This window comes from Rhea pennata, chromosome 5 (assembly GCF_028389875.1).
Source record: "Rhea pennata isolate bPtePen1 chromosome 5, bPtePen1.pri, whole genome shotgun sequence".
NCBI classification, from domain to species: Eukaryota; Metazoa; Chordata; class Aves; order Rheiformes; family Rheidae; genus Rhea; species Rhea pennata.
In genome coordinates this window covers 3,793,511-3,813,464 of record NC_084667.1, presented here as the reverse complement: position 1 = coordinate 3,813,464, position 19,954 = coordinate 3,793,511, and the positions used below count along the sequence as shown (strand labels likewise).

The window sequence follows — 19,954 nt, the reverse complement described above, 5'->3', positions numbered from 1 at the left end:
GGGCCAGCGGCGCGGCCGGTGGTCAGAGCAGGTGTCCTTCTCCCCCGGGTCTCCGGTGCCAGTCTGTGAGACCGGGGCCTCGGGCAGGGGGTTGCACCCATGTGCGCCGCAGAACAGAAACTGCTGTCAAGCCGCTGTACTCATCCTGCTTAGTTAAGTAAATTTTAAATTATACGTCACTGAGCAGTGGAGTTCTGTTCTTGCAGCCACCCACCCCTAACTTCACCCATGATATTAGTACAGTGAAAAACAAGGAAATATAGTCACAAGAGGATGCACATATTAATTATTTACACAGCTGCAAAACACAGCTACAGTTCTAGGAGGTAATTGAGAAAGAAAACAAGTTAGTAGAGACAGCTGAGTACTGTATTAGCTTATGTGGCAGAATCGGAAGAGGGATTTACTCTAACCAGAATACATCTAACACACTTTATCTATGCGGATTCATTTCAGCACAAGAGAGAGCAATGAGAGCATTCACACCATTAGTGCCTCCACACAACTGGCTACAGGAGTTGTTGTTTGTTACAGTTGCTACTGGAGGAGTCTTGCACTGGTACCACTGCTTGAAAAAGTGGTAGTAATTATGCAAACTTCTTTTCCACATAAAAACATACAGAGTTCAAGGACAAGCAGGGCATCCAGCACAAGTAAAGCATTACTCCCATCCAGAGCTGTAGGAGCATTATCAGTATGGGGCAAATGAATCCTATTCTTGTTTGCTGCTCCTTTTTCCAAGAAGCCAGTCTGCAACTCTGAAGTGACACGTAAGTAACCAAGAAGCAGCAGCAAGAAAATACTTGAGAGGAAAGACAGTGGCAAGAGGCGTGCCAGCTTCATGCTTCATCTGGAACACGAAGAACACTGCGTCAAGGCCAGCACGCCCTGCAGCACAGAGTGACAAGGAGCGATGTCAGCCTACCCTGGGTCACCGTCTCAAGATGAAAGCCAGAACTGTTCTGGGTGCAGTACAGGCCAATTACAACATTTATGCTTCTTCAAGCTCAAACTGTCCTCAGCCTTGTACTGATACAATTCTGCAATGATTAAAAAAAAAATTAAGAAAAAAAGTCAACATTGCTACTTATTAGAAGTGGACTTTCTCAACTGCCAAAGGTTAATAGGATTTTTTTATTTTTAACTGGGAAGTACAGTCTGCATTTTACCACGATTTTGCAAGATACATGCTTTGTATTTCAATGAAACAAAAATTTTAGTAGTTTGTATTTCCTCCATCATCAGTAGTCATTTCCTTAAAGAGCCTGAAAAGTGGATGTATCCACTGTATCAAGCTGCATCGTGTTTTGCCTAGGAACTTCCTTCTAGCAAGTCCTTCCTCCTGGGTTTTGGCCTCAGCACAGTTGTTATTCAGGCAGTGACACTGCTGTAAAGCAGCTGATATTTTCACACATCATGTCTTCCTTCAGCCTTTTACATCCTGCTGAACCCCCACCCAGGCTCACTGTCCTTCTGGTAGTTTTTCACTTTTTACTGTCTACTAGCATAGGAGAAGTTAACACTGGGTTCTCATTTAATTGCAGCTTATTTCACATTAATCCTAGACACATCTAATGTAAAAATGTGATGGTCATATGTCTACCTTCACAATGTTCACAACCTTAGCTGCTTCTTGGGGCCAAACCAGCAGCATGCTTTGGCCCACAGCACTCACTCTGTGAAAGGCCAGAACATTTGGTCACAAAACGCAATATTTAGTGTGCTTACTCAGGCTTAAAAAAAAAAAAAAAAAAAAAAAAAGAGGGGGACAATAGTACCTGTGCTATTTCTTCTGTCTGCTGCTGTAGCATCTACTTTAATTATCTATACAAGAAAAATTCTAAACTGAAGTGACAGTGACCTGGCCACCAATAGACCAATGGATTTAATACTGTCAGCTCTATGGCCAACTCTCCTCTGCTGCAATGACAGAAGAATACATTTCCTTTTTCTCTCTTTCCTTGTTATGCAACATTATAAAACCAGTGTTTGTTCATCAGTAAGGTAGCACCAGAGACAACAAAAGGTAATCAAGGAGTTAAAACATTATAATCTAAAGCACTCAAGAGTATCTTCCTAAGGTTCCTTAAGTTCAAATATTTCTGACAACACCTGAAAGCACATATACCAAATTATTTATAGTACTGTTGAAAGAATAAAGATGAGAATTTTTTCCAGACAGACCCTTGTGCAAAGTAGTGTTAAAAAACACAGGCTATAATGATGTTAGTTACTACTACTAAAAAAAAAAGAGAGAGACTTACCTATTGGGAGCATGCCTTGAGGAACAGAGGAAAGAATCTGATATTAACATTAAAGTGGCTTCATAGTCTGACAAGACAAGTCTACATATCAAATAACTGAAGATACTTATGCTTCCCTAAAGCAGTAACTGTATTAAATAAACAGAAAAAATATATAGACTAGCTCTGTATCCACAGAACTGACCATGAATTTCTTAAAATGTGTCCATGAGTTACCATAAGCATAACAGGTAACAAAAAACTTCAGTTATTTTATTTACATTCATATTTACCTTACAAACTCTTAATTATGGACTGTAATACTAAGTGTTAATACATTGATTTAAATGATCCATGCCAGAAGCAAACTAGATACAACCAAATCTTCCAATTTGTATTAAAATGTCCCCTTTTGACATCTTAATGAGCCAAAAATCCAAACACAACAATTGCTTCTTTATCATACCTACCTTCATGCGAATAACCAAGAATGCCAGCCTGAAAGAAGGCCAACATCCTGACTGAGAACTGCTAAGCAAGTTTATCAACGCCATACAAATGACCAACACAGGTGTGAAGGACTAGTTTATACAGTATTTATTCTGTACAGCTGTTCCAATACATACGGAGATAATGTTTAGTATATACACAAGCAACGATCATAATACACAGATATTATGTCCTATTTACAAAAAATTAAATCTTCAATGATGTAAATACCTGAAGGTCTGAAGGAATTCTTCTCCCAGATGCAAGCAGTTAACTGGATTCCTTTCATTAAATGTTGCAAATACTTGACAACAATTACAGAGTTCTCTGACGAAAAGATGCATTTAAAAGAGCACTGGTTAAAAAAGGATTATGTCTGCATTTCTGACACGTTGCAAAGTCTTAAATAGTACAGGATTTTTTCTTCTGTGTTTTTGCACATTAACAGTGACTAGCTAGAACATTGAAGAAGTGAAAAACTTCATCTTTATCCATCACTGCCACTTCAGTTGAACATTCAGTACACATTACTGGATGATATATTTCCTCTTCTTCTTGATTTGACAGTACAGAGGTAGTTTCTTTGCTGTGCCTCATTTTCTTATTTCTTTTCTGTAGCTTCTTTTTGTATTTCAGAATTTCCTCCTTGTTAACAGAGCAGTTCATCACAAACATCGCTCTATATTGCGTTTTGTAAGATTCATGTCTATGAAGAAGGGAAGAAAATGCAAGTCATACCACAGGTAAAACTCTGCTTCCAAGAAACTGGTTATCATCACTGAAAATAGAATTAAAGATGCAAAGTACCATGCCAAAGGGCTGAAAGCCAAACAAATATAAAGTCTTATAAATAAAACAGGAATCAGAACTACAAAAGCACAAAAATAGAACTGTAGCCATCTGTCTTGTTTTTAAGGTAAGATACTTAAAAATATGTTGGTTCTCACTGAAATAAGCACCCCTGGAGAACAACAGCATTACCACTGCAACATTATGTATGGCTATTTATAGCTGATGATAGGCAAAAGATCATGAAGTTGTGAGTGCAAACAGTTCAGATATGGCATTTATATACTAGAACTTACTGTAAGCTTGAAATTTCCTATTTAGTAACAACAATCATTGACACATAACACTTGAAAAAAGCATGTCTATCATAAAATATAAAATCTATTTTCAGCTGTCATTAGTGTAACATTTGAATAGCTGTGGTAAAGTATGCAGTAAATTCAAGGCTGCATCAATACAATAGCCCTCAGACTGCAGTTTTACAACAGACTAAACCAAGATAACAGATAGTTGTCCTATCAAGTCCTATCTTGAGTTTTGCTGGCTCTGCTGCTTGTGTAAAACTGTAATGAGCTTTTCCGACTTACTAAACCACCCAAAAATCAATCTGTCAACATACAGTTTTCTGACAGCTTAGCAAGCTGAAATATTTAATTATAGGAGTACCACGGTCAGCAAAGGGAAAAGAGCAGAAATAGGACCCAGCACTTAAATGAGTTTAGGCAGCTCTGGAATTTTATCTTCAATTATCAAAAGTATTCAATAACTGAATACTCCTCATTTCACAGGGTTTCTTTCTCCAAGAGTCCTCTATCTAGGACAGGTTAGGAGTATACATGCAGCCAGATACCTGACAGCTGCAAAACATGATACGAATTCACATCTAAATGCTTTCTAGGAACTTGTTAACCTAACTATACTCCAAAACACAATTGCTTACATTCAAAAAAAGTAAGAACACACTGTTTTGCTTTTGCCTAACCCTCCTCTAAACAAGGCACTTTTGTACAAAAATATCCCTTATTCTGGAATAATTCCATGCTTCTAAAAGCTTTTTACATCTTAAATTCTTTATTAAATAAATCAAGCCAACATATTTTTTTTCAGAAGCAAATTCAGCCTGAACTTTCCTGTTTAGTCTCCATGAAAGGTCTCTTTTATAGTTCACCTTCCCCACTATGCTAAAAGTTCTGCCCTGTTCTTCAACTCATCTCCATGTTGGCGTTTAAACTGATTATTAATCCTTCAAACTAGTATTCAATCCTAAATCTGATTCACATATACCTGCCTCCCTTTGTTTAGCTCCACCTCACAAAAGAGAGTTGAACAAATCATTGAATGCACTAAAAATAAAACTGACTGAAAAAGGGCATTACAAAAAAATAAAACTGACTGAAAAGGGGCATTACAAAAAGACCCCTTATTTTTCACTAATTACCTCTGACAGTCCAGGCATAATGTTGTCATGCAAGCAGGGCAATTCAGAACAGCATCACTATTTGGAACAGCTACAGGTTTTTGTTGCTGCTGCACTCGTCTTTGGTTATGGTACCTACCAATTGGAGAAGAGAGGAAAGAGAGGCAACAAGTGAAATTATCTGCTGTTGCTGTTAGCTCTATCAATTCAACTGTCAAACTTTATTTATATTAAAATACACCAACAAGTGTTTGGTTCCTTCTAGACACCTTTTTTGCTAATCTAGAACATGTGATTAAAAAAACACTGTGGAGAAAAAAGCTCACCAGTATCTCTGCATTTACTTTGTACACAGGATTGTCACTTGATAGGACATACACATTCAAAGTGTGGATCTATGCCTAATAATCCTCTGTTTTGAGAAGAAAGGCTTTTAAAGTGCAATCTCAGCAGATGAGAAATTAACTTTGCTTTCTTCAACAGATTTACATATAGAATTTTACTTCAGCTGTGACACCCTAACAATACAATTTTTCTGCTTGACCTCTCAAAAACCTCTCAAATAAAGCAGCTTTATGTTGTTCCTGTTTGATCTGAATGCTTTGTGGCTTGCTAAATTCCAACTTTTTCAAAACTTGAAACACAATATTTAGCTTGTATTTACAATATTAACATAGCAGTCAAATTATCACAGGGTATTAAAAATGAAGTTAGCAAAATCTTACAACCTTTTCATACATAGCGCAGTTACTTTGACCAGATCTACAGACAAAACTGGCTTACTAGAAAATTTCAATTTTAAAAAATTTAAAGTTATAGAATTGTGTCATTCTGAAGAGGCAACTTGATTACATATATTACATACATATAAAAAATTTTACAGGCTTTAAGATTTCACATGAGGTTGATTCCAAATCAAAAATATTTTCAATCCACAGGCTTTACAGCAAGCTTTTTCTTATATTCAACATGTTCATTAGAATTTTCAGTTTATAATATGCATCCTACAGTTCAAATATTCATAGTCTCTTACCCTCTCCTTTGTGAGTCTACCCACTCTTGGTCTCGACTGTCTTCTTCTGGGTCATATAACAGTTCATCATTAGAAAGAATCCGACGCTGCTGATGTTTTCTTTTTTTCCGGACATCCTGTGTAACTGCAAGATTTATGCAAGCACAGGTCAGTAACATCAGCATCCATCAGACATATGATGATTCTCTACTTAGCTAATCAAAATCCCAGTTTTTCTTCACTCTTCCTTTTCCATACGTGCAATAAATCTCAACTAAAACATAAAGGTCTAGCTCATCCTTCCTTCAGAGGCACCAGCTCAAAGAATTAATGTACCTTACATACATTGGGATATATCACAAAGCTGCAATAGTGATGTTGAGATGATGCAGGCTAGAAATTCCCCCCAACAACCCTCTTCATGAACAGTCCCTGATCCCAAAGAGGGAATCTACGGGATCTGAGATGGTTCTACTGTAGAGATGTCTTCCTCTCTCCTCAAGCACTTACCTGTTTTATCTTCATCCTCTGAATCAGAATCAAAGTAAATGTCATCATAGTACTTTGAAGTGGTGGCAGGACCAGGCTGTCCAGTACTTGAGGAAGTATCTGTGTGTGAAAATAGAGAGAAAAGTAGTAAGAACATCCCACAAAAGGACAGCAGATACATGGCCCAGAAAAAAACTTCATTTCCATGTTACTTTACCCAGAAATGCTCTGCTTCATATGGATGTGTTAAGTAAGAGCTCTACAATTTATTCTCAAGTCCTGATCATCTACATTGCACATGTTATTTCCTTTACAGGTGCTCTCTCAGAGCAAAGCAGCTTACTACCTCTGAGCTGAACCTCTGGTACAGCTCTAGGTAAAGTTTGCTGTAAAGTACATTCCCTTTAGGCATACACACGACACCTCATGAAATCTGTCAGCCTCTGCCTTATGCAAATTGCACATGCTCAAAGACTCCGCAGATCTTCAGATTCATGCTAAAGAAATACAGCTGTGGCACACTGTCTCACAAACTTTGACCTCAAAAAAAATCTAAATTTTAGGACCACAGAAGTCCAGAGATGTCCTAGGTCAATGGCCAATCACATCTGATACAGCTAGTTTGCACTAAAAAACATATTCCATTGTGGATGCACTTAGTGATGTAAATGCTGCTACATCTTTTCAATTGCATGACCAAAAATCATATTTTTCCACTCACAAAGATAAAACTATTAAACCTGTTGAATGCAGAATGAAAATCTTACATTAAAATATAAACTACATTGATTTCCCAGGAAATTAAGAATACTTCGCTAAGTACTTTATAATAGGTTAAAAAATATATATCTGTGCTCTTTGAATGTCAAAACAATCAATCTATTGCACTCAAAATCACACACAAACTCCAGCACAGATAAATCTTTGGTGCCATTGTACTATTTGATGAAGCTGGTAACCACTGGCAGCTGAGAGAGAAACAGATTAATATTTTTCCTGACTTTTTTCCCTGATTCTGGAATTTCACTGTATGCTCTTCCTGCCTTCCAGAAAGGGTCCAAATCTTAACAGCATCCGCAGCCACTAGACAGAGAAAATACAACACATTTCAACCTGCTCAAGACTTCCAGCTATGTATGTGGCTGCTGAAAACACACGTTATAGAGATATTGGGAAAAGAGTATTGATCCAACAAAAAGAAACTGCAAAACAGGAAATCAGAAGCTCAGGAACTCCAAAAAGAAAGTCTTAACAAAGATGAAACAGAAGCACTTAACTAGTACCTAGTGATCATTTGTGCACGAGCGATCAGCCATTTTATGATTTTTCTATAGACTTCAGACAGCATTTGACTGCTCTCTGCTGCCCTCCCCCCCATGAGGCAGTCTGCACAGAGCAATATATCAACACCTCAACTGGCCACCACTTAACTTACAATTTCATATGCAAGCAGATGTTATAATTCATTTACCCATTTCTAAAGACTTCCATTTGCCTTCCATAGTTCTCATGGTGGTGGTTAATTCTGCTTCCATCTCCTTTTGGAACTCATCTTCACTGGAAGATTCGCTTTCTCCAGTAAGGCACTCCCGTATCAGTTTCCGCTTCTGATCAGGAGTGCCATGCAAGAGCACATCCACCTCATCTTCCGAGCTACAAGTATTTAAACACCTAATTATTATTACTGGTTTACAATACTGACTGATTCGTTCAGAAAGTGAACATCTGTATTGTGTGGAAACACTTGGATGCACCTGCCCATGCATTTATAGGAAATATATTTGTTTATTAAAATGGTCTGCTAGCTTACTTGTATTATAGCTCTAGTTTGTTCTAATGTAAAGGAGTTTCCACTGACTGGCTGCAACCTGCTGCTGCGCCGCTGCCGCTCGGCACAGTGAGTCTCCAGGCAGAAGTCGTTTATACTACCATTTTTAGCATTAGGAAAGGAAACATTCCAGTTTCAAGGAAAAAAAAAAACAAAACAAAACAAAACACTATGGCTGTTAGGAAGCGACCACACGAGCGGCGCCCTTCAAGGGCGCTCTGCGGCCCGCCGCGCCAGGCCGCTCCGGCGCCGCCGGCCCGGACAGCCGGTAAACACCAGGCCGGGACCAGTAGGCGGAGAGGAGGCGGTAGGCCTCCGCCGCGGCCCGGGCCCGGAGCCTCCCCCGCAGGCCGGCACCTGCTCAGGGCGCGCTCCTCGTCGCTGGGCTCCTCCACCACGTAGGGATCGTCCTCCTCCCGCAGGCGGCTCATGGCGGCGCCCGCCACCGGCCGCGCCGCGCCCGCCGACACGGCGAGCCAGCCCCGCCGACTTCCGGCTTGCGCGGAAGTGCCGCCCCCGCACGCTTCCGGCGCCCTGCGGGGGGCAGTCGCGCGCACGGCTGACGCGAGGGCACGTCAGCGCCACGCCCCCGCCAACGGCCGCGGCGGAGCCTAACGGCCGCGGCGGAGCCTAACGGCCGCGGCGGAGCCTAACGGCCGCGTCCCGCCCCGCCCCCCCGCCGGCGTCGCACCGCGGGGCTCGGAGCGCCTTACGGCGCCGCTGTTCCTTCACTACCCGGCCAGCGGTTGGGGTTTGAGAGAGACAGCCAATACCAAGAGAATTGGAAAAAAAATTTAATGCGCTAGTAACACTGAACAACGAGTACTATTCTAAAAACTCTTCCCACAGCCTACTTAAAATATTTACAATTGTGTTAACCGTATATACATTGTAATCTTCACCCCTTATCTTTCTGTAGATGAGTTCCTTAGGAATTACTCCTTTTATATATTTGGAAGGTGAACAGTATATTACTATGATAATAGCTACTACTAGAAAGTATCATATACACTACGTGAGTTGCTAAGAGCCTTTGGGCATTGAAAATCAAGTTTTGAGGCAGTGCAACTAAATGCATGATGCAAACAGCATGTTCAGCATCAGCTCTGCACTAAAACTTCGCTACCTTAGAAATGTTTATATGTGCAGCACCATAGGATACGTATACTGCACTGTGCAATTCACCCATATTTGAAAAAAATAAACCCCCCAAAAAACCTGTGAGGCAGTACAGGAGAGTCTGTAATCACTGACACTGAGTTATTTTGGTCTGCATCTCCAAACATAAAATTCCATTCACCAAAACTGCTGCTCTATTAAAGGTCTACAAAGCCACATAAAGCAGCAGTCCCGCTGTGAAGAATAATTCATCAAGTAAAGCCTAATTTTATGACATTGCAAAATTACACAACAGAACAGACCAGCAGCTATTGGAAAGGGGTCACGGTTCAGGTAAGTGAGACAGAGCAACATATAAACAAAAGACCAAGCACCCAAGCTATGTTAAAAAAAAGGGGGGGGGGAGAGGGAGGAGAAAAAAGAAGAACATAGCTACAAGTTTTAAGTGCAGTTAGCAGAATGAGATCTTTTTCAGGTGTTCTGTTAGCTTTCTCCTGTTTGAAGCAAAGCTTCTTATTTTTACTCAAAGGAGCAATATTACTCCCCTTGATATCTTATGCACTTTCTGCTACTCTACTCCTTCTGGAAAGGCATGAAGTTCCCTTGAAGGCATTTCTGCCAAAGAAATTGCAAAGGCAGCCAAGCTCAAAACAATTTAAGTGCACTGGACAGGCAAGTCATGGACCAACAGACAGGCAAATGGCTAAACCTGAGAATGCAAGTGAAAAGTTACTGGGTGAGTAATTAATGTCAGACCAATCCAGTACTATCAATGGTTTTACAGGATGAGTACAGAAAATGCTAATAAAATTAATGTGATTTACTAGAAAATATTAGGCTTACAGATAATAATACAGTGTCTGCATAATTTTAGAAAAATCATTGATTTCATGGTTTATTTTACAATAATTGGATTAGTCTACAAGTTAAGGCAAACATACTAATGCATTTGCTTTTCTTTTTAAAATCATAGTTATAAAGGTTACACAAAGTTCTCCAAAATTTCTAAGAAATGTTCACAATTTAAAAAAAAAGATTAAATTTCTTGGTATCAGTACATGGAGAAAACTAAGACAGGGTATACAATGCATTATAGTAACAATATTGATATATCTAATGTAATATTTTGTCCATTTGAACAATGTGTTTCAAATGCCAACTTAAGAAATTACTTACAAAGGTAAATAGGATTGGCAGCCGTATCATACTATTCATAACATGAACATAATTATATTGGCTACTTTCACAAAAACAGAGCATTTTTGTTTCTGAAGAATGAAAGCATATAATGATTAAATAAACATGAGTATGTATGTATAACAAGTATGCTGTTGCTTCATATAGTCTGCAACTACTTTCAGATTTTGTTTTTTAATAGTTTTGAAAGGAGGAGCTTGCTTATGTGTACTTTGTCAAATGATTTCTCCAGGGAACCGTAAATGCCTATTTAAAGTCACAGAAACAAAAATCCAGAGAAGGGCAGCCCTTGTTAGTGGGAGGACGGAGCGTTGCTTATGTGTCACCATTTAACACTGCCAGGCAGCTCTGCAGCAGCTGTAAGTTACCCTGTAAAAATAAAGAAAAGTATAACCACATTTCCCTACTTTCTTCTTCCTTTTTGGTAAAGAGATCTTTTTAAATAGCAATTATATTCACCACTATAGGAGAACAGATGTATTAAATACATGCAGAAACATTTATTTAAATAACTTATCTTTTAAGATTGTTTGAATGTAGTAACATTGTGTCATGAAACTAAAACAAAGCCAAATTGAGATTCAAAAATAAGCATTCACTGACCTTCCAGTGTTTCTTCACAATTTTCTTACTAAGGATCTATTCTGGCCACAAAAAATACTTACTGCAGAGTATTCTTTTAGCAATGAAGAGCAAAGTTATACCATTTAAATTTTTTGTATAGATTAATGGCAATACTTCAATCATTGAAATATTATTCTCATAGCAGAAGTATTCATAAACTCAGGGAGCAATAAATTCATTAAGAAGTGTTAGCCATTCCTCAGCAATCATCTCCTATCTAAACCATCCACTTAAGTTTGCAGCTCTGTCCAAGTACAGCCCTTGTTCTAAAGATACGAAAATGACAACTTCTTCACACAGACTGTTTTATGAGGTTAGCCATGTGATTTAGCCCACAGTCAGCCAACAGTAAAATTAGGGTTGTTTCACAGCCAGAGCAACACAAGTGATCATCAGAATACAAACTAGGCTCTTTATGTAAGGCCAAGTTCTGCCCTTCATTTCACAAAAATGTGAAGATCTTGCAGGCCATTTTTTAAATCATATTTAAAGTAATTGACTATTATAAAGCATATAGGTAGACTTTCAGATTTCTGACTGAATTTAAAGTACTGATGGTTATAAAGATACCCTTCTGAATTAAGCAAATATGGTCTAAGTAAGAACTAGATATAGAAAGCCAGGAGTTATGCTCCAGAACAAACAGTATTCACTTTGTTTTGTGCATTTATTTATGCTTAGATCACTTTAAACTACTGGCTATTTGCTAATAAATATTAGATTTGTTCCCAAATCTGAGATCTCTGTGTAATAACCTAACATTCTGTTTCTTAAGTGTGTTAAACTAAATAAAATTCAAGAACAAAATATTCTGAGTGCCCAGTTATAAATATGGGAGAAACAGCTTATTTATAGTAAATCTTTCAAGATTAAAAAGAAAAAAATCTGAAGAAGGTTTTCAGCAAAACTTCATGTAATTAAGCAGTATCTGTAGCTATGGTTTGCACGTCCTTGATAAATAGTTTACACAACTGCTAAAGAATTTGTAATTCTTACTGTTTCAGTTAAAAGCATGTAAAAGTGACCCACAGTAAATAGAAGGACAGCAGTCTCTCAGCCTGATGAGTCCTGAAATCACAGCTATCTCCCACTATGATTCTTGCAATCCAGATTAAGCAATTAACTAAATTAAAGGGCTCAGAACAGAAGACTCTCTAGTTTGCATATGTATCTACTGAATCCTTTTTAGTCTTCCCCACTTCCGTTAAGGCTTCTTCCATTAAGGCTTCAACAAATTTTGGTTTTTTTACACCTATACTAGCAAGCTACCTCAGAGGGTTCATACTTCTGTGATACAAACAAGTTCTGTATGTGGAAGATGCATGGAGACCTGGTGGCCTGTCTTGGTAGTGTATCATAAATCTACAGTCTGTGTCATTGTAACAGCTGATTATTAACTAGTAATGAGGTCGTGAATGAAACAGTATTTCCTCAGTTTGAAGCATCATTGTGCATGCATATAATGAAAGTGTAACAGTGATCTTTTGCCTCTTTTCAGCTCATAAGCATGAAGTATATTTGCAGTTTACAAGCTACTATGTAATACCCTACAGAAAAGAGGGTACAAAGAGGTCATTGATACAGCAGTCATTTCCAGACTCAGCCAGCCAGTTTACTGAAATTTTAGGGAGAAGGGAAATTTTACAGAGATTCAGTTTCATTAAGTTTACAAAGTTCACAAAACTGACTTTATTTAAATTACAATAAACTAAACGACAGTAGAGGCTGCGAGCCGTGGCTCTGGCTGCTATATTTGACATACTTGTGCTTATTCCAGTTTAACTCTGGAACATCCTACACTTTCAGATTAGCAAAAAAAGTGTTCTCAACTCCTAAACTCTAGTTAATGGTAAAATAATGCCAACAAAAACATCTTTTTCAGGGAAGATAAGACTGGCAAAGCATTTAATGAAAACCATTAGCTTTGGATTTTGGTTCCTCCCCTCCTTTATTAATTCAAAATAGAAATTTGTTGCCGGTAAGGCAACAAATTCTTCTTCCACTGGAACTCATAGCAGCAAGAACTTGCACTACTAATTGTAGAAAAAACATGTTTACATTTTTTGAAGGAAATAGTAATGTTATTCATTTACAATTTCATATGTCAAACTACTAAAAGCATAGCAAAGGCTCTAAATGCTTTAAGAATACTTCTAACACTTTATATACTTCCTTCTGCCCTACAAAACAGAGTAATGTTTACGGTAATGTATCAGAATGCTTCCGTTTATAAGTACCTTTACCTTATCTAAAATTAACTAATTAAATAGTGGGCTCTCTAGGGAAATATCAAGGGAAAGTTTGTGAGAAATTCTAACTAGGTTGTTCAGTAACAGCAGCAGATGACTAGGGAACAAAACTGTTATTGTCATCATTTGTAGAGGACAGCAATAATCTGTTTTAAGAACAAGTCAGTGTTTTTTCCCATTTCACATAGACAACTAACAGCTAAATCAAGATTCTGCAATTCATTATATCTGGTTATAACCTTAGCAGTTTTCCCCAGTTTCAAACCATCAACCCTTTCTCTTCCTGAAATGAAGTCCCATAAATGGCTTAAGATAGTGAATAGGTTTAAATGCAGCTTTTACATAAAATGGCTGAATGTTTAATAAGGTCTTACATTATTTATAGCTTCCTGAAGTCATCAGGACACACAGAGCTAACCTAAAATGCCAATCACCACAGAGTATACCAATATAGTTTTTATAAGACATCCTGCAAAACAGAAGTTAAACACTACTTTAAGGATAATCAGGCTAGCTGCAGAAAGAGAAACATTATCTGGTTAGTATAGGTCAGAGACCAAGCCGAATCTAAAGCTGTGGTTTGTTAATTTTAAACTAATGTAAAGGCAATGCTGCTGATAAGGAGGGAACTCCTTTTATTCCATCACAAAATACCCCACAAAACTGGAGTGTTTTGACAGAATGGATGCTGTGGAAAAAAGACTGAAGTAAGACTGAAGAAAGACTGAAGACCCCTTAAGTAAGGTTTTTGCTGAAAAGAGCACATAGAGCTGAATAACAGGTCATGTTGTCAGGTTTGGGAGTGCTGGGCTTCACATGAAGCCAAACAGTTCTCAGTTTGGAGCTGCCCACGTGTAATATGCCTTCAGAGGCTGCAAAAACATGAAGACAAAGATTACAGCAGCATCAGGCGAAGCATTATGTCCAGAATATTAAAGCAGGAGGCTTTTGATCTTTCTTGATGAATTTTTTGCCTCCATGAAAAAGTTCTTTTTGCCTTTACCAGCCCTCTTCTGACTCTACTATAAGAAGAGTTAGTTGTCTACTAACATCCCATCTTAGCCCAGTCAAAACCAGGACTACTTAGACTCCCTGAAACTGAAGAATTGCTCCTGATTTTCTCTGCACAAAGTATCAAAAATCCTCTCCAGGACAAGAAGAAACTTCACAGTCCCCTAGCACTGTTCTTCATACATCATGACACTGTCTCAAAATTTTCTAAGCTTCTTAATACCTTCTTTCTTCCTTTTAATCAACTATCTTAGAAAGACATTCTTAACCATATCATTTCATCCTTCAGTACAACATTTAGACTTACTAGCAAGATATCTTTAAGACTGTCCTCACCAATTATGTTGGTTATAAATTTATCATTTTGTCAAATAGAAAATATGATCTATTGCATTTGTAAATTCTGTAATCTAGAAATAAAAACACCGCAACTAAGTTAATTGATCTGTGATAAGTTTGTTTTGAACAAATAAGAAATTGAGTAACAAGAAAAACACAGGCTTTGGAAAAAGAACAGTGCTTTCAAAGCTAGTGAAAAACAAAATACCCTTCCATTCAAATAAGTCACATTTGTTAATATTTCAAGAACTTCCCTGATTAGTCAAAATGTAAATCTTTAAAGATTCAAAGCTTTCTAGTGAATCTTACATGGTTCTACGATAGAGTAGCTGAAAAGGTACAACAGAGAAAAGGTTCACCTTAAGAACATGACTAGAAAACTCCTGTTGGAGCCTCATACCTTCTTTGTTGGTAAGTGACTATGTGAAGAACTGTGCCCTAAACAGGCTACAGTGACAAAGGAAAAACTTGCTCCAAATTTTCAGGCTCTTTCAGGTAAAGTGAGGGCTCAAAAAAGCTAATAAGTAAGCTGAAGGCCACAGGAACAGCATTTTTCCCCTGCCTTTGGCAGATATTAGCTGTCAGTATTCAAAAAAACATTACTACAAGATTTTATCTTGCACAGAGATTTAATGCAAACAATTCTTTGAAGACCCTTCAGAAGATGCAGACATTTTTAAGTATTCCATTCCAAGGCATGCAGGGACTTCAGCAAGAAGTCAGATGGTGAAGAGCCAATAGCAGTATTAGGACTGAAGCTCGGCAGAGGCATCATTCCCTTATAGGGGAACGCCAGGTTTGGGAGTACTGCGCTTCACACCACTCGCCATGATATGGCAAATCCACAAAAAAAAAAAAAAAAAAAAACATTGCAAGTATGCCTGTTAAGATTATCAATACAACTAAACTGGTAACCAGCAACATTCATGAACAATCATGGATTTGTGAGAGACTCTGCACTATATACAGATAACTGTTAGACACTGAATTAGTAAGGCTGAATAGTGCCTACTGTCATGAGAAGTTCTAAGACTTGAACAAAAATATTGCTGAATTTCTAATATACTACATTAAAGCAAGCACCAGCTATCTGAAAAAGGAGTTAAAGTATTCCAGGCTTTACTAATTACTTTAGCAGCATTACCAAATATCCTATCAAGCTGAACTTATACCTACCTTATACCTTAAAAACAACCAAACAAAAAGCTTTTCATATGCTAGCTTTACAATCAATGGGTTTTCAGAATGGCATTGTCAAACACTACTAAAAAAGATTATAGAGCTGCCCAAAAGATGGGAACAAATTAATTCAGCATTTTTATACACCTCTTAGCTAATCCTTTCAACAGATATATTCTGAATTATTTCAAAGCTTAGCAGTCAGTACATTTACTTTCAGATAAATGAGAATGTTAAAGAGTCAACTTTTTAAAGAAAGCTGCCTCCTGCTATAGGGTCACTGAAGCAAATCATTCTGGTGCATTGAATCAGAGCAGCCAACACGATTTAACCAAAAATACTATATTAATCAAATGCATTGTGAACTTTAAGGACAGTACATGCCTCTTAAAGATTCTTCTGCAATATTTTACTTGAAAGGCTACCTCCAACACTCCTCTTTTTGTTAGCACTACATAGTTTAAAGACAAAAAAGGCTCAAAAAATATACTTAGATTAACGGTGATCTGACTTTAGTCCCTGACTTCAGAGAGACCAGCAGGTGTATCTGTGTGATCTCGTCCTTAACAGGTAGCCTATCCTATACATCAGGCCCCCAACATCTGGATAACAAGTGAAACCACTTCCTGTCTCTCAGTAAAATGGTGAGAAGAGGTTTTTAAAATAGGGAGGTATTCAAACTTTGAAGCAATAAATATTAGATGGCTAGATAAACATAAAACTGCAGTCAAAATTGTCTTCAAGGAGATGAGCTTTCCAAAGCACACCTCAAGTACACTAGTCCTACAGAGATTTTTCATCTGCACTCTTATTCTCTATTATTGAAGAAAGTTTACCTTTCCATAGGATGCTTACCTTCAAGCTCCCTTTTTTGGATGTGAAGTGTATATCACACAAAACTACTTGTTTATTCTAGCGTATAACATTGAAAAACAATTGAACTACAGGCCAAAAAGGATCACAATTACCTTAGCATGTTTTAATTCCAGTTCTGCTAGTTCCACTAGATTTTTTCGAAATGCTGCAACTCTTCTTGTCTTAAAGTCTATCAGTTCTGTATAAAACAAAATTGGATTTATTAACAGTATTATTGCTAGTGCCCTCAATTGTTAACAGATTTTCTTTCAGGATGGTAGGGGTAAAGAGTGATGGAAAGCAACAGAAAAAACTCAAGTTTAATCTTAGCACATTGGGGCTCACACACAATTGTTAAATTGCTAGATAAAAAAGTAAAAGATCACTGCAGTTTCTCATCTCTACCTAACCTTTTATGTACACAAAGCTCTTTTTGAAACAAGAACTCAGTGTGGATGCTTTTGAACATTAAATTCTCCTACTATATGCACTATTCTTTCAAGGCTGGTATGTGAAGAGTTCTAGGGAATATACCATGCTAGACCTGGCAGGAAGAACAGGGGAAGCAAGTATGTTTTATGCATTCACCTTTGTGGCTAACAGGATCTTTGATCCTCCACTGTCTCATTTACAAAAATCAGTAGTCAGATTTACAAGTCAGAGAATTTTTTTTAACTGATAAAGACAGAAAAAAGATGGTGGTTAAACATTGTACAAATCTGCCACAAATAATGAGTCAGATGTCTACTTGCTCATAACAATCTTAATCTAAAAAAAGAGGAATAAGTTTCCAGGAAAGAAGCAATATAAAAATAGGTTCCTCTTCTCTAGAGCTACTGTAACTCTGCATCTTCAGTGAAATCTCAGTTCATGATTTCTCCCCTTCTGATCCAGTATCATTTGCTACAGACTGCTGCCCTCACAGAATAATGCATACAACCAAAAGGGTATGTCAATAGTACTTGAAAAGATTAGTTTTGCCTTTACTGATAGCAGTTTTCTTTTCCCTGTGTTTAAAGAAGAGGCAACAAATAATCTGCATCTAGACATTGAGGGAATCCTGCCAATAAACTATGACATTGATATTATCAACTAATGGAGCTGTCAGGAACCAAAGGAAAACACTGTATAAACTTTCTAAAATAAGCAAATACTGATTAAAAGGTAACAGCTCTCTGATTAGGGATCACAGAACAAAAATTATTCTCATTAATAGTGTCTTCAAATCTGTTAATTTTCAAGTGTTAACTCAGGATAAAAGACTACTCAAATACCTTGTTTTGCAGATTCAGATATTTTCTCAAATTTCTGACAGCATATTTGCTGAGTGGTTTCAGCTTGCAGTACATCTTTATTTTTTGCTCTTGCTTTATCCAATGCCTTATTAGCGTTTTCGTAATCCACTAGCGACCTAGATCTTCTATACAGGAGATCCTATTAAAAATAGTAATAGTGTAAAGGATATATAGAAACCAAGAATCTACCCTAGGATTTTAGTATGTACCACATGATCAAAAAAAAAATTAGTCTTTTTTGTTATAATAATTTTTAGTCTTGTTATATTTCAGTTATTACAGAATTATTCTCATCCCATGCAAGTCACAGGAATATCTGTTCTGGACAAGACAAGCAATTTAATATGCTTTGGTCTGCATCTTGTCTGATAGAAGGTAGCACCAGATAGCTTAGATGATGCCGCAAAAAGCCTAAGAGGAAGAAATCATGAGGAATTTAATAGCTTCTCAAGTTAGAAACAACTGACTATTTAGATCATGGATTTGAAATACACATTGGGCCTTAGAAACAACACTAGTCTTTTCTGTGATCTTCCAACTACAAAACATTCCTGTCAGTTAATTGTTTTCACTCAAGCAACACCTTAAGAATGAAATTTACTACAGCTAAAGGATCTAAAACTTGGCCCACATGTTTTTATATCAGCACTTGCAGAGCCTGACCCAAAATAAAGTATCCATTTGGAACATTAAAAATGGCAGAAATTCTTGCATTCTACAAGCAGCTTTAACAATTCATCAAATGCTTTTCCATTGTTTTTAATTTCACTGCAAGATTTGGATAAGTGATTCAAGTGGATCATCCAGTCCCAAGTAATTGTGTTGCTACCACTTATTAACAGTAGAGATCCAGTCTTTATAGTTGAGGGAGAAGGCCAGAAGCTGTAGCATTTTAATCTATCCACTTAAAAAAAAAAAAAAAAAAAAAAAAAAAAAAAAAAAAAAAAAAAAAACACTGTACACTTCTCTGAATGATCACTTAGGTTTTATTATGAAATACTATTTTACTGAACAAAAACATAAATTCACCTTAGCAGCTTGAGATTCCCGTAAGTAGTATTTCAGAAGATCAGAAAGTTTAAGATCTTCATCAGCAGATACCCGGGCCTCTATTTTCTGGAAAAACAGCAAGTAAAAGCATCAATTCAAAAACATCCAGACTTCAGACATTCATTTCTATGATGTAAATACAGCATAAAATACACAATAGTGCATGACAGATTGTCTTTTTCAAAAATTAAAGTCATGGACTTGTGAGAGAATACTTAAAGATATATCATGAGAAATCGTACTAATCTTTCATATTAAAATGTAAGCAATAACCCACTACAGAAGCAGTAAATGACAGCTAGCTTTCCATTTTAAATAACAAAGCTTTCTTTCAGTTTTCATTGATAACACATCCTGTACTATAAAAACTGCAGATAAACAAAGAATTGTCTAGTATAAGAGTCACTCAAGTAGTTTTGCATACTTTTTGAGATCAAAAGAAAACACATTTTTCTTTAAGACCTCTTTCGTGAATGGTTGTGTAGTTGCACCATATTAAATGGTCCCAAATATTATTTTCCACTAAACTTATTTGCTTGTATTTAAAGTGACAGTTCTGTAAATTTATAAACAGAATCTGCAAGTTCTTAAATCTTGAAAAAACAAACAAACAAATGAAAGAGCCCTCTAAAAGGCAAAACAAGTATTTTTTTTTTTTTTTTTTAAGATCCATATTTATCTGGGTACAACTGCTTATGGTTAGGAAACATGTACATATTTAATTCAAAATTTTTGCTAATATGTGGCATGCATCTCTACTCTACCAAGC

The 19,954-nt window shown here is 37.1% G+C and overlaps 2 protein-coding genes across 3 annotated transcripts in view; both read right to left on the bottom strand.

Moving 5' to 3' along the window:
* Nucleotides 1-2,817: 2,817 nt before the first annotated feature.
* On the bottom strand, nt 2,818-8,759 carry EAPP (E2F associated phosphoprotein). Its single transcript, XM_062575932.1, has 6 exons — nt 8,625-8,759; nt 7,911-8,092; nt 6,461-6,559; nt 5,972-6,095; nt 4,960-5,073; nt 2,818-3,438 (listed from the first exon to the last, which is right to left on the bottom strand). The coding sequence occupies exons 1-6, from the start codon at nt 8,696-8,698 to the stop codon at nt 3,174-3,176; spliced, it is 858 nt and encodes a 285-aa protein (XP_062431916.1). The 5' UTR covers nt 8,699-8,759; the 3' UTR covers nt 2,818-3,173.
* Nucleotides 8,760-9,048: 289 nt separating this feature from the next.
* The window catches only part of SNX6 (sorting nexin 6), a 28,379-nt gene continuing 17,473 nt past the window's right edge, over nt 9,049-19,954 (bottom strand). For both annotated transcript variants that reach the window (XM_062576087.1, XM_062576088.1), the window contains exons 11-14: nt 19,165-19,251; nt 18,115-18,274; nt 16,954-17,039; nt 9,049-10,952 (exon numbers count right to left, since the gene is read on the bottom strand). In XM_062576087.1, the coding sequence (XP_062432071.1) occupies nt 10,899-10,952; nt 16,954-17,039; nt 18,115-18,274; nt 19,165-19,251 (387 nt within the window). In that variant the 3' untranslated portion in view covers nt 9,049-10,898. The remainder of the gene's footprint in view (nt 10,953-16,953; nt 17,040-18,114; nt 18,275-19,164; nt 19,252-19,954) is intronic.

What these genes read in the sequence shown, in the direction of transcription:
- EAPP (XM_062575932.1), bottom strand. Translation starts at nt 8,698, where the DNA reads ATGAGCCGCCTGCGGGAGGAGGACGATCCCTACGTGGTGGAGGAGCCC. An exon ending in AGAGGATGAAGATAAAACAG is followed by an intron (nt 6,096 to 6,460) that starts GTAAGTGCTTGA and finishes TAAATCTTGCAG; the next exon opens with TTACACAGGATGTCCGGAAA. An exon ending in GTAGACTCACAAAGGAGAGG is followed by an intron (nt 5,074 to 5,971) that starts GTAAGAGACTAT and finishes TCCAATTGGTAG; the next exon opens with GTACCATAACCAAAGACGAG.